The sequence below is a fragment of the Argentina anserina genome, chromosome 5, assembly GCF_933775445.1.
Source record: "Argentina anserina chromosome 5, drPotAnse1.1, whole genome shotgun sequence".
Classification (NCBI taxonomy): Eukaryota; Viridiplantae; Streptophyta; class Magnoliopsida; order Rosales; family Rosaceae; genus Argentina; species Argentina anserina.
This window is the reverse complement of record NC_065876.1, coordinates 24,338,860-24,350,314: the sequence shown is the minus strand read 5'-3', so window position 1 is coordinate 24,350,314 and position 11,455 is coordinate 24,338,860. Positions and strand designations below refer to the sequence as shown.

Here is an 11,455-nt window from a genome sequence, read left to right as displayed (position 1 = left end):
TTTGCATATTCGGTCATTCGTGGAGTTCGAGGGATTTGACAGTCAACTAGGCGGTCTACGACGTTCTTCAGTGGTTCACAGTGGTCCAAATTAGTGGATTTTTATACATAAAAATATAAAAACACAGTGGAAGTGAAATAACTTCATAATGAAGATTTTATTTTGGATGATAACACGGAAGATAAGGAAATAAAAATAGATATTGAGTTTGAGTCTGATACTGAAAAAGTTTGTGAAAGATTTAGAGAATAACTTAAGATTTAGTCTTGTATTTGTTTTATAATTTACCTTTTATTTTAATATTTTGTATGAACTTTAAATTCAAGTAATTTTGAGTTTAGACTTAATATTGAGCATTATTATATATTTTAAACATATATATAGTTTAAATACATGTATAAAAATAAATATTTAATAATTTGAATCCATCTTGGCGCCACCTAGCCGTCTAAGTGTTAGGAGGTAGCTATCCGCCTGCATACCTCCTAACGCTTTTTCGAACCTTGATAAGTATATATAGGATACAGTAAAATCAGCAATTGACATCATTAGTTGTCTCCTGTTTCATTTTTTTTTTGCTTTGGTATACAGAGGTTGTGTAATTCGCGTTGCCACTATTATTTAAATCGTAATGATCATCCACAAAATGTGCTTAAAAGAAACAAATTTATATTAAAGAGACGTATTAGTGCAACAGAGGACTAGGAGTCTGCTGAAGAAAAGAATTAAGGTCTACAAGCCAAACGGCACAACAAGGAAATATAAAACAAAAGGCAAAGAAACATCAGCACACATCAGCACTCCGCCATCAAGGACTTATTCCAGAATTCTAATGAAACCAACATTAAGGAAACCCAGAACCAAACTCTATCGGTCCCCTATAAGATCCAGTTTCCCAAACAATGGAGATAATGGAAGATTGTTTTAAAGTATCATCTTCTCTTGACCAAAGAACTTAATAAATAAAGCTTTTGCATAAGGCTATTATATCCAGATGCATAATTAAACTCATTCATATTTTTCACAAGAAAAAAGTTCACAATCGGTACCCAAACTATTGTGTTAAGGTCAATGTAGTACCCCAACTCTGAGTTGTACCAATGTAGTACCCAAACTTGTAATTCGCTATCAACGAAGGGTCTGAGCCAAATTTTCGTTACAGTTCTGTTATCTCAATCACGTGTCCTGCACGTGACCACACAAAAAATTCAACAGCGGTATCCAAACTCTTGTGACAAGGTCAATGTAATACCTAAACTCTGAGTTGTATTAATGTAGTACCCAAACTCGTTTTTCGCTATCAATAAGGGGTCTGAGACCAATTTACGTCACAGTTTCATCTTATGGATCAAAATAAAAAGGGTATTTCCTAAATAACTCCATATGGGTTCTAAGGCCTTAAATAAGAAACTCTTAGAGTAAATATCTAGAATTAAGAAAGAACTTACAAATTGGGCAAAACACCAACCCATTCTTATTATGCTCCGGACTCCTCACTACTACAGTGTGGCATCGAGGAGTTCCACCTCCTCTCATCACCACCGCCTCCTCCTTAAGCACCAACACCATCTTCGAGCTCCTCCATCTCTCCTTGGAACCCCCGATCCATCGACACGTCATGATCGCAGACCTTCACTCTGAGATTCTCGACCGCCGACCGCATCGCTTTACATGCCTCGAATGTCGTAGGTGGAGAGAGAGAAGATCGTAGGTGGAGGATGTGAGGGAGACAATATTGTGGCTCAAGGCGGAGCTGCCAAGCTGGGAGAAGTCGTCATCATGATTGAAGAGTTTGGAAGAAACACAACCCATAGTGTTGCTTTACCTCTAAATCTGAGCTCAAAAATACATTGTGGAATGAGTGAGAGCGAAGGAGAATGAGAATAAAACGAGAAAATACAAGAAGTTATGACACGTGACCCAGAAGATGGAGTTGTGATAGAAATTGACTTCAGACCCCTTGTTGATAGAGAAAAACGAGTTTGGGTACTACATTGATCTTGCCACAAGAGTTTGGGTACCGATGTTGAAATTTTTGTTGTGGTCACGTGCGGGACACGTGACCGAGATAACAAAGCCGTAATGGAAATTGGGCTCGAACCCTTCGTTGATAGCGAATTACAAATTTGGGTACTATATTAGTACAACTCAGAGTTGGGGTACTACATTGACCTTACCACAATAGTTTGGGTACCGATGGCGAAATTCACTCTTTTCACCATTCCATTTCAAGATGGATCCTTTCAAGATATTATACACTTCACAATGTTTGTTAATTAAAGTATAGTTCTTAGAATGTATACAAAGGTAAATTACAGTTCACACCAGGTAGTGCACACCCACTTCTAGTCCCATACTAGGTTTTTGATTTAGTCCAACTAGCCCCGTAATGTCTTTGTTCCACACTCCAAGTTGGTGTTACAGTTTCCAAACATTATGACTCTCTTGACATAATGGCACCAAAATTACGCGATTGAAAGCTAAGGAAAGCACAATAACCGAAAGTTTAGGACTTCCTGTGAAGAGTTCACCCTACCAGATGCCAGTGGATGAGCAGCAGAATGGTTATCCCCAAGACTCCAACTTCCGGAGCCTGATCACTACAGGGTGTTCCTTGAGACCGCTCAGGTAGCGGAGTTACTTCTGGTCTTGGAGAGGGTTGAGATGACGGCACTGTGGAGTTGAGAAGGGAAGAAGCACTAGCACGAGGCAGATTATCCAAAAGCTGCTGACTAACAGAATCTAAAGCTTTCCTGACGACATCAATCTCACCAGTAATCTGCAATGGAATCATGAAGTTTAATGTCCATATAAACATCACCAATCATGGACCAAATTTCAAATAAAACGTTGTTGTGCACTAAATGGAAGACCTAGGACAGCATTTTTGATTGTTTCTTTATGAATGTGCCCTTAGTTGTTTCTATTTCCAAACATTGCCAGCAAGATAATAACTCATATGACAATTCAAACTGTAAGCAGTCTATAATCTCCCGGTGGCAGAAACTCATGACATATAACTAATGGCTTAACCATACAGTTATAACATTAGCTATTTTTCGTGTTATACAGTTACTTGAACTAATTTATAGGAAGCTGGTGTACAGAATGGACGTTATCTCTAGGAAGGATCCGAATTTGCGCTCTTTTTTTAGGATCATGAACCGGGGTAATCTGCATCATCCAAACAAGATACATAATCCTTACATTCTTAAAACACAAACCTGGAAAATAATTTGACAAATAAATTCTTTATGTTTAAAGCTGGTTTGTTTGCATCCATTGCAACCAAAGTAAGAGGATAGTGCTTCTTCAACTTCTCAACTAGACTTTTTAATTTGCCAAACTTAATCACCAATAATCTCCAGAAGTGCATTTTCCCTTCTCAAACCTATGAAACCTATTGTTATCCCTAACAATGATAGCCCTTCCTGAGCACTAGGACATATATTTGATAGCAGAATGACAATCACCACAAATGCGCAAGTTCATTATCCTGATTGGCCTATCTGGAGGAATGGTTAAAAGGCCAAATGCAACTGCTAGTCTTTCACTATGATACCTAATCGTCTGGTTTTTTCCTTCATTATTTACTTCTCTAAGCACAAAACTTGTGTCTGCAACATGACCTGCCCTCTCCGTTTCATCCCCTAATTCTTCCAACTTCCAATAAATCTCTTTAGTCCTCATGTGAGTCCTGTCCCCAGAAGCGAATGTGTGAATCTTGTTTCCTTCCTCAACCCAACTCAAACCTGTCTCCTTTTTCACCCCTCGGTCTCTTAGCATCATCCTAGATTTTGCTGCTTCCTCAAATCTCCCCGCAGCAGCATAAGCATTAGATGCGAGCACATGCATTCCAGAGCCTACAGAACCCAGCTCAAAGATTTTGTCAGCCACGGAAGCTGCCAATTCGGTGTCTCCATGGAGACGACAACCTGTTAAAAGAGCTCCCAATATAGACTGTGGGTTCAATGGGCATCCCCTCTATTACTTTGACTGCATCCTGCAACTTTACAGCTCGGCCAAGCAAGTCCACCAAGGTTGCATAATGCATTTCACCAGGCTCAATCCCATACTCTTTCATGAGCCAAAAGTAATGGCGCCCCTTTTCAACCAGCCCAGCATGGCTACAAGCATAGAGCACACACAAAAACGTAATAAAATTCGGCTTCGCCCCACTACTTTCCATCTGCTTAAACAGCTCAAAAGTCTTCTCCGTGTGCATGTGCTGCGTGCAGGCTATCATCATTGCATTCCACATTCCAACATTCCTAACGCCAGCTCATCAAAAACATGATACGCCCCTCCAATCACTCCACACTTGGAGTGCAGCGCCACCAAAGAACTCCCAACAAAACTCAACGAATCAAAACTCGTCTTGAAACACAACCCATGTATCTGCCTCCCCAGTTCAAGCAGCGTCCAACTGCCACAAACCCTCACAACGCTCGAAATGTAAAATCATTAACGTCGACATCCTCAAGCAACGCCTGCTTAAAAAGCACCAAAACCTCCTCGCCCTCGCCGGCTTGAGTGTACCCCGAAATCATCCCACTCCAAGACACCACGTTCCTGTGAGGCATTTCATCGAACAACTTGCGGGCATGATTTGGAGAGTCTAAAGAAGGTTGTGGTTGAAGGCTGGTAGGAGAGTCTGGAGCAGATTTGGACGACGGGTGATGCAATTGAGGTAGTGATGCTTCGACATGTTGGGCCAATATGTAGCTTAGTCTATATACTATTTTCAATTCTACCGTTGGTCATAGGTGCAAGTCCATGTTTCTCGCAAAGCATACGAGCACGACTTATAACTACTATTGTAAGGGTTTGTTTTCACAAGTAGTTGTTTCACCATGTAAATAACTCCGGAAGGGTGTATATATAATGGTTGTTCTGACCTCATGTTGTATTTCTTCTTCCAATATATTGACACTTGTAATGTAAAACATTTGACTCAAAAAACACTCTTGGCTATTATTCATATATCTTAACCGGACTTTTCATTTCTTCCTCATTTAAAGTAAATCATCAACCTCAATCATTCAAAGTTTCTACAACTATATCAGATTATGAAAGTAAATTTGTTCACATATACCCACCACCACCACCACTCTGAGTAAATAATTCTCCCCCACATCAGCTGAAGTTAATTCACGGAAACGGAAGATGACAAAACTTGAAGTATGACTTACGTCATAAAATCTTTGTTTTATATTTTATTTATCTCGCTTCAAAAGAAAAGGTCGCATGTACTTGGGGCCGAAGAAACAGAAGGTCGGCTAATCAAAGCCGCGGACAATAACCCCCTCCCCCCCCCAAACCGTCAAAGTCTCATCGAAACACTAACGCCAACACCGCCTTAGAAGGCTATTTCCGTAATGTACCCCTCCAGCCATAAACCGCCAATAAAATCAGAAACGCAGCTCTGAAGTCCCTCGATTCTACGACCTTCTGGTTCTCTCCGATCGTCTTTAGAATCCCATGGCCTCCCACGCCGACGTCGCCGACCCAGCCCTCAAACCCAACCACGATTTCCTCAAGGCCGTCACCGTTAGGGTTCCGTCCTCGACGCCCCGCGACGGCGACTCCGCCTGCTGCTCGGCGTGGAGCAGCCGGGCCGAGCTCACCGCCAATTTCAAGCGGAGCGTGGCGCCGGCGCGGGTCATGTACTACGAGCGCGGATCCTGGATCAACTTCCCGGGTCGGGTCGTGGAGCTGCTCCGGTCGGGCTTCTTCGAGCGCAAGGCGGTGCTCCACCTTGAAATCGAAGGGTCAACGTACCTGTTTGACTTCACCCGCATGCTTCAGATCGACTCCGGCACCGGCAGCCAGCGCTCGATCGCGTGGATCGACGACAACGGGAAATGCTTCTTTCCGAAGACGTTCGTCAGCGACGAGCTCTCCGGCGGGTCGGATAGTCCGAGGAAGATCGAAATCGAGGTCCGGGTCGACGTCTCGGGTCGGACATCGGGCAAGAGAAAACGAGACGACGACGAAGCTGAGGAAGAGAACGAGGAGACGTCATCCAAACGTCAGCAGCCTCAGCCTCAGCCTCAGCCTCAGGAGTCTTGGCCGAGCGTGAAGCTGTTGAGAGAGGGAGAGAGAGCTTATACGGCGGTGAGCAATTTATTTCTGAAAGGGATCAGGAGGATTGATCCGACGGCTAAGATTAGTTCGATTCGTCAGTGCGTGCGGTCTGGGCCGTTGGATAAGGCTCGGCTGGAGGTCTTTGAGAAGCAGATGGAGATGACCAAGGCGGCTCGGGGGTCGGCGAATGTGGTCCACGCGTGGTATTGTGGGTCGTCTGGAGATATACAGGGGATTTTAACTCATGGGTTTGGCTTGCCCAGCAAGGTTTCTGGGTCTCATGGTGTTGGCCTATACTTATCTCATTTATCTTTACCTTTTAGGTAATTATGTGGTTGTTTATAGTTATTTCTTTTTACATTTCTGTGTTTTACTGTGTTGGGGCTTTGGAGTTACTTATATTTTGATGGTTGTGTTGTGTAGTAGTAGTAGTAGTACTGGGCTGTTGCAGCCCGATGATAATGGTGAAAAACATGTTCTTTTGTGCCGGGTTATATTAGGCAATGTGGAGAAGGTTGAGGCAGGGTCTCAGCAATGCTACCCTTCCAGTGTGGAGTTTGATACTGGTGTGGATGATACTAGGACTCCCACGCGGTATGTGGTGTGGTCAAGTTATATGAATAGGCACGTTCTGCCTGAGTGTGTTGTGAGCTACAGAACTTCTAGTCATGTGCCTGGTATGAAACATTGCATTTATGAATGTAGTGGCTTGTGTTGTTTAAATGGTGGTGTTAATTAATATGGGAAATGGGTTTTGATAGGTTCTCTGCCTAAGAAGTACCATCTAACGGAGTTGATCTCGAGGGTTAGGAATTCACTACCCTCTTCTAAAGTTCAGCAATTGTCCAATCTGGTAAATGGTTTAAAGGTGAGTGAACTTCCTTTAACTTAAAAATTTAAATTTATGGTGGTTCATATTTCTGTGGTGCGTATTACTTGGATCATGGAAGTACCTGAATATAATGAATCTTCAGGCTGGGAAGTTAGCAAGAAACGATTTCTGCCATCAGTTTCGATTAGTTGTGGGGGAGCAGTTACTGCGTTCTGCAATTCCTGAGATGCGTGGCTCAGAACAAGGTTCTACTTAGGTGTTATTTTTCTAGGACATATGGAAATGTGTTTGTCATGGTCTAGGAAATTGATAGAGCATGTGTAATCTCGTTTCTTATAAGTCATACTAGGTTTAGAGTGAAATGCCAACAAATATAGCAGAGTAAAACTTTTCTTTTTGGTTCCTTATCTTTTGGATTATTGTTTCTGGTTCACTATATCAATTCTGTAGCACATATGCTTCCATATCTTATGAAACAGTCGTGTGTGGTTTATTAGTAATGATGTTCGGGGTATGATGTGACCTGGCTTACACAAAATTGCACCTTGTAGCTACACCCATGTCTATAATCTGATTTTGAAGTTGTGAGTTTTTTTTCCCCCTTTTTTACTTGGGATCTAAATCCGAAGGTTGTATGACACTTTAATAATCTGAAACGCAAGAGTTGTTATTCTATCGTCCTGTGTTAATGAGTACTTAATATATCCTTTTATTTCTCTAGTGACTGTAACTGACTAACTGAGGCTAAGGCACTGCTAAGATCTTTTTGTTATAATTAAAGATGTAACTGCTTGTCTAGTTCAAGTCAATAACTCAGATTTATAACATTCATGATCGGAGTTGGATTGTAACATTTGTATTCGCGTTAATGGATATTTTATGCTTCTTCTATCTTTGGTATATGTTCTATTATATACAGTTTTTCTCTGATTAAAGGGATGTAAATGCCATCTTTTACATTTTAGTGATATTATCATCTCTATAGTCTTGTGTTGTGAAGAATGGTAAAATAAAACCAACTTTAGCAAATTTTACTTTCTACATGATATTACTCTGTCTCTGTGTCTTTATCTACCCTACATGTTAAGGATCTAAACACTTCATTTAAGGAGTCTATGCTCTGTAGCCACCTTAGTTTATATTGTGAAAGGAGTCTGGGACCATGGTCGTTAGTTGAGATCCAATTTTCTGGTCACGTCGATTTGATGACCCTATTGTGTTTACTGATTATGCATATGGTGTGGAGTCAAATATCACCAATACTTTGATTCAGAGGTTGAAGGACTGATAGTACAAACCTGGGAAGTTATGGTACGGACTGCAATTGTAGTGAGATGCCATAATGTGCATAAAGGTGGGCTGTTTGCTAGTTCAGATTTAGTTACTATTGGTGGAAGTCATGTAACTTGTCTGTTCTGGATTTTTTTTCTGTATCTAAAATAATGCTAGGATGGTCGACAGATGTTTAGCATGTAAATTGAGGATCCCTTAGTGAGAGTTCATGAGCTTGTGCTTGTTTATGGTCTATCATAGTACTCTTTTATTTATAGTTGTTTTAGTCCTTTATATGATTGAGCAGTTTATCAGAGGTGCCATGTTTCCACTTTGTTACATTGTTTTAGGTAGACTTACGAGCAATAATTTGATCATAGTTATCTTTGCTAATTTGAAGAGTTGAAATTCTGAATATTATCTGTTTACGCTACATTTGCCACAGATATAATGGCAGAAATGCATTGATGTAGCATTTAGCTAGCTGCTGCGTGTGAGGCTGATTTTTAGAATTCCTTGTGAGGTTTGAAAATGTTCTTACAATGGTAAAGCCTATTATTAAAATATAATTTCAGGACGGAGGAACATAATAGTAAATTGTAGGCACATAAAATGACATGGTAAAGAAACCGTGGGGACTGGTACTGCTTTTGCTATGTTCATCTACCATACTGTGGGTAGCGGATCCGGTAAGATAGATCTGGTGCATATAGAGTAAAGAAAAGCTCTTTACAATTTCCCCAAATGGAATTCATGTAATCCTCTTTAGGAATTGCTATAGTTGATATTATACCTTGAGGTGATGCCCCTTCTGAGTGCATTTCTGGGTTGGGAGTAATTTTAATTTTCTGAAAAGACAGGAAGAAAATGAAATGAAAGACTAGTAGTAATATAAGATTCCCCCTCTCTTTCTAATCCCTCTGGAGAGTTGAGAAGGAAATAACTGGTCTATGTTTACAGACTTCTGGGGATGTCATCTCTCATTCGTAGCTTACCCTTTCAAGTGAGATTTAAGGACTTAGGCTGCTACAGTTTCTGGGTAACCCTTCTACAGGTTCTATTGGGATGCTGTACAGGTTCTATACTGTACATGCGTCATATGTCGATACCAGATGCGATGGTCGAACCTTGCAGTTGTCATGGGTAAGATTACTGAACATTCTTGTGGTATGTTGTAGAATTTCAAGCTCAGTCTTTTTGAGTTTATCCTGCCCCATAGGCTGAATGAGGGGTTTTCACGTCTATTGAGTTTTTCAGATGGCCTATCCTCTTGTGTATGTGACTATTGAGCTTGTAAGCCAAGACAAGGAGAGACTGGGAAGCTGAAGTTCGTAAACTTCTGTGGACTGGATAATTTGAAGGCTTTCTTTCAAGGAGGTAGGCGGATACTCATGCATCTGTATTTGATTTTGGATTGAAACATGGTAGTAAATTTCTTTTGGTCCTTCAATTCTATGAGCTCTGAACTGATCAATTGTTGATGACTTGAACTTAATCCAGTGTCTGTCGAGAATGACTAGTATTATCACGTGACATATGGAAAGTTGCTGAGGACTGGTTTCCAGAATTCTCTAGTTGTGGGGATAAAAGGATGTCACAGAGAAGAAAGCTGCAACCAGAAGTAAACAAGGCTTGTGCTTGTTGTTGAACATGCAAGAGCTTTATGTTAACTGGATCGCGTCGTTTCGTTCATTTAGCCTGTGGTTAACATCTTCGACTGAATTCTCCGGAAAATTTTGAATTATCCTTGGCCATGGGCATCGCCACGTTTTAATGTATGGGAGCCAAGTTCATCGCAAAACAGTGGTTATGCAGCTTGAATCTGTGCCAAGAATACCGAATCTAATGTGTTTTTTTTTTTTCACGGAAGATGCTAGTTATGAATTATGCAATGCTTATCCATAAGCGAATAAACATAAATTTATGCCAGGTTGTTTGATGTTTGGCGTGCAATACTGAACATATCACTACAAAAAAAAAGTTAGGGCACAAATCATTTGTTGCCTTTAGTGATGTGCATTTTCCCAAAATCTCACAAAACCTCCCACAAAAGTGGTTTTTTAATTATAATTATTATTAAATTTAGTAATTGGAAGACTTATATGCTATTTCTGGCATTTGACTCATTTCCGAATCTGAATTGGTTTACATCTTAATGCGTTGCCGTCGAATTTGGCAAAGCACAAAATGAGGAAATTTTTAAAAATAAGTTCATCCCCACTTTAGTTCTCTTCTCACAGCTTGAAGCTTCAGTTGATTCCCATCCGGTCCTCAATTTCTACAGGTCCTCCTGATAGTTTGTCCAAGTCATGTAATCTTTTTTCTCAGACTCAATGTTGATGAATTGATGTTGCTTTAGATGATTGTTGAAATCGAAAAAAAAAAAATTAATTTCGGTAAAAGAAAATATGAATGGTGTCAGCATGGAGATTGAAGGATTACGGAGTCCAAACACTCCTGGGCTTCCAATAGCCTTGTACGGAGCTAAGGATTGCTTTGAGGAAGTTGAGATTAAGTGGAAGTCTTCTCAAAGAGATGTGTTCTAATCAATTATAGGAGGGAAGCCCAGATCAACTTAGACTCAACTACTTGGCGACCTCTATAAATAAAGACTTCTCAAAACACAGAAGAATAAGACGGAAACAAGCGCAGAGAACAAGGAGAAGACGCATAGGAGTGGAGAGCAACGTGAAAGGGACGCAGAGAGCAGCCACGCAGCATAAGTAGAGAAGGAGAAAACATAGTCGAAGCCCTGCAAAAGAGGACGAAGTTCAAAAGCAAACAATCCAAGCTCGACGATCACACAAAAGTGAAGGGTGAGACTCTCTCCACTCTAATGTGTTCACAGGCCTCTCAACGATTCAATATATAAACAAGGCAATTCCGTACAGCGTCCTGATGATCACCGGAGCAGCGTCTCCAATGACCATGCCGAAGCTCTGTCTCCACAAACGTTGTTCCATGAGTTCTGAAGTCACCATCTCAAAGAAACGTCACCGTGATTAATTCCTGAAAAAAAAATTTAATTTAATTTTGCTTCGAAAGCTTGAAGTGGTGCCGCTGTACAAAAATGAAAGAGGTTGGCGGTGCCATACTAAAACAATTGAGAACTCACCCTTTAAAACTACCGCTTGATTGAATCTCTAGAATTGTGACAAATTGTAAAATGCCAAGTTCTGGCCTTGCGGCCTGCCTGCACAATGAGGGTTTGTCAAATTTAAGGTCCTCTCAAATTATAGCAGCAAGGTTTAACAAAGCACAAAT

At 40.8% G+C, this 11,455-nt stretch overlaps 2 protein-coding genes across 4 annotated transcripts; one reads left to right on the top strand and one right to left on the bottom strand.

Annotated features, from left to right (window-relative positions):
* Positions 1-2,470: 2,470 nt before the first annotated feature.
* LOC126795796 (putative pentatricopeptide repeat-containing protein At5g52630) lies at positions 2,471-4,764 on the bottom strand. Its single transcript, XM_050522550.1, is given in 6 exon segments — positions 2,471-2,779; positions 3,106-3,961; positions 3,963-4,278; positions 4,281-4,451; positions 4,454-4,699; positions 4,755-4,764. Coding segments are annotated over 5 exon segments (1,353 nt in total). The 3' UTR covers positions 2,471-2,779; positions 3,106-3,351.
* Positions 4,765-5,396: 632 nt separating this feature from the next.
* On the top strand, positions 5,397-7,594 carry LOC126793730 (probable inactive poly [ADP-ribose] polymerase SRO3). 3 transcript variants are annotated; one of them, XM_050520340.1, is made up of 4 exons: positions 5,397-6,410; positions 6,517-6,764; positions 6,849-6,955; positions 7,062-7,594. In XM_050520340.1, exons 1-4 carry the CDS (start codon positions 5,482-5,484, stop codon positions 7,173-7,175), a joined length of 1,398 nt encoding a protein of 465 aa, XP_050376297.1. In that variant the 5' UTR covers positions 5,397-5,481; the 3' UTR covers positions 7,176-7,594. The 3 variants fall into 3 exon arrangements, with proteins under 3 accessions (XP_050376297.1, XP_050376296.1, XP_050376295.1); XM_050520339.1 differs by having other exon boundaries at positions 5,399-6,410; positions 6,514-6,764; XM_050520338.1 differs by having other exon boundaries at positions 5,404-6,410; positions 6,511-6,764.
* The last annotated feature ends 3,861 nt before the right edge of the window (positions 7,595-11,455 follow it).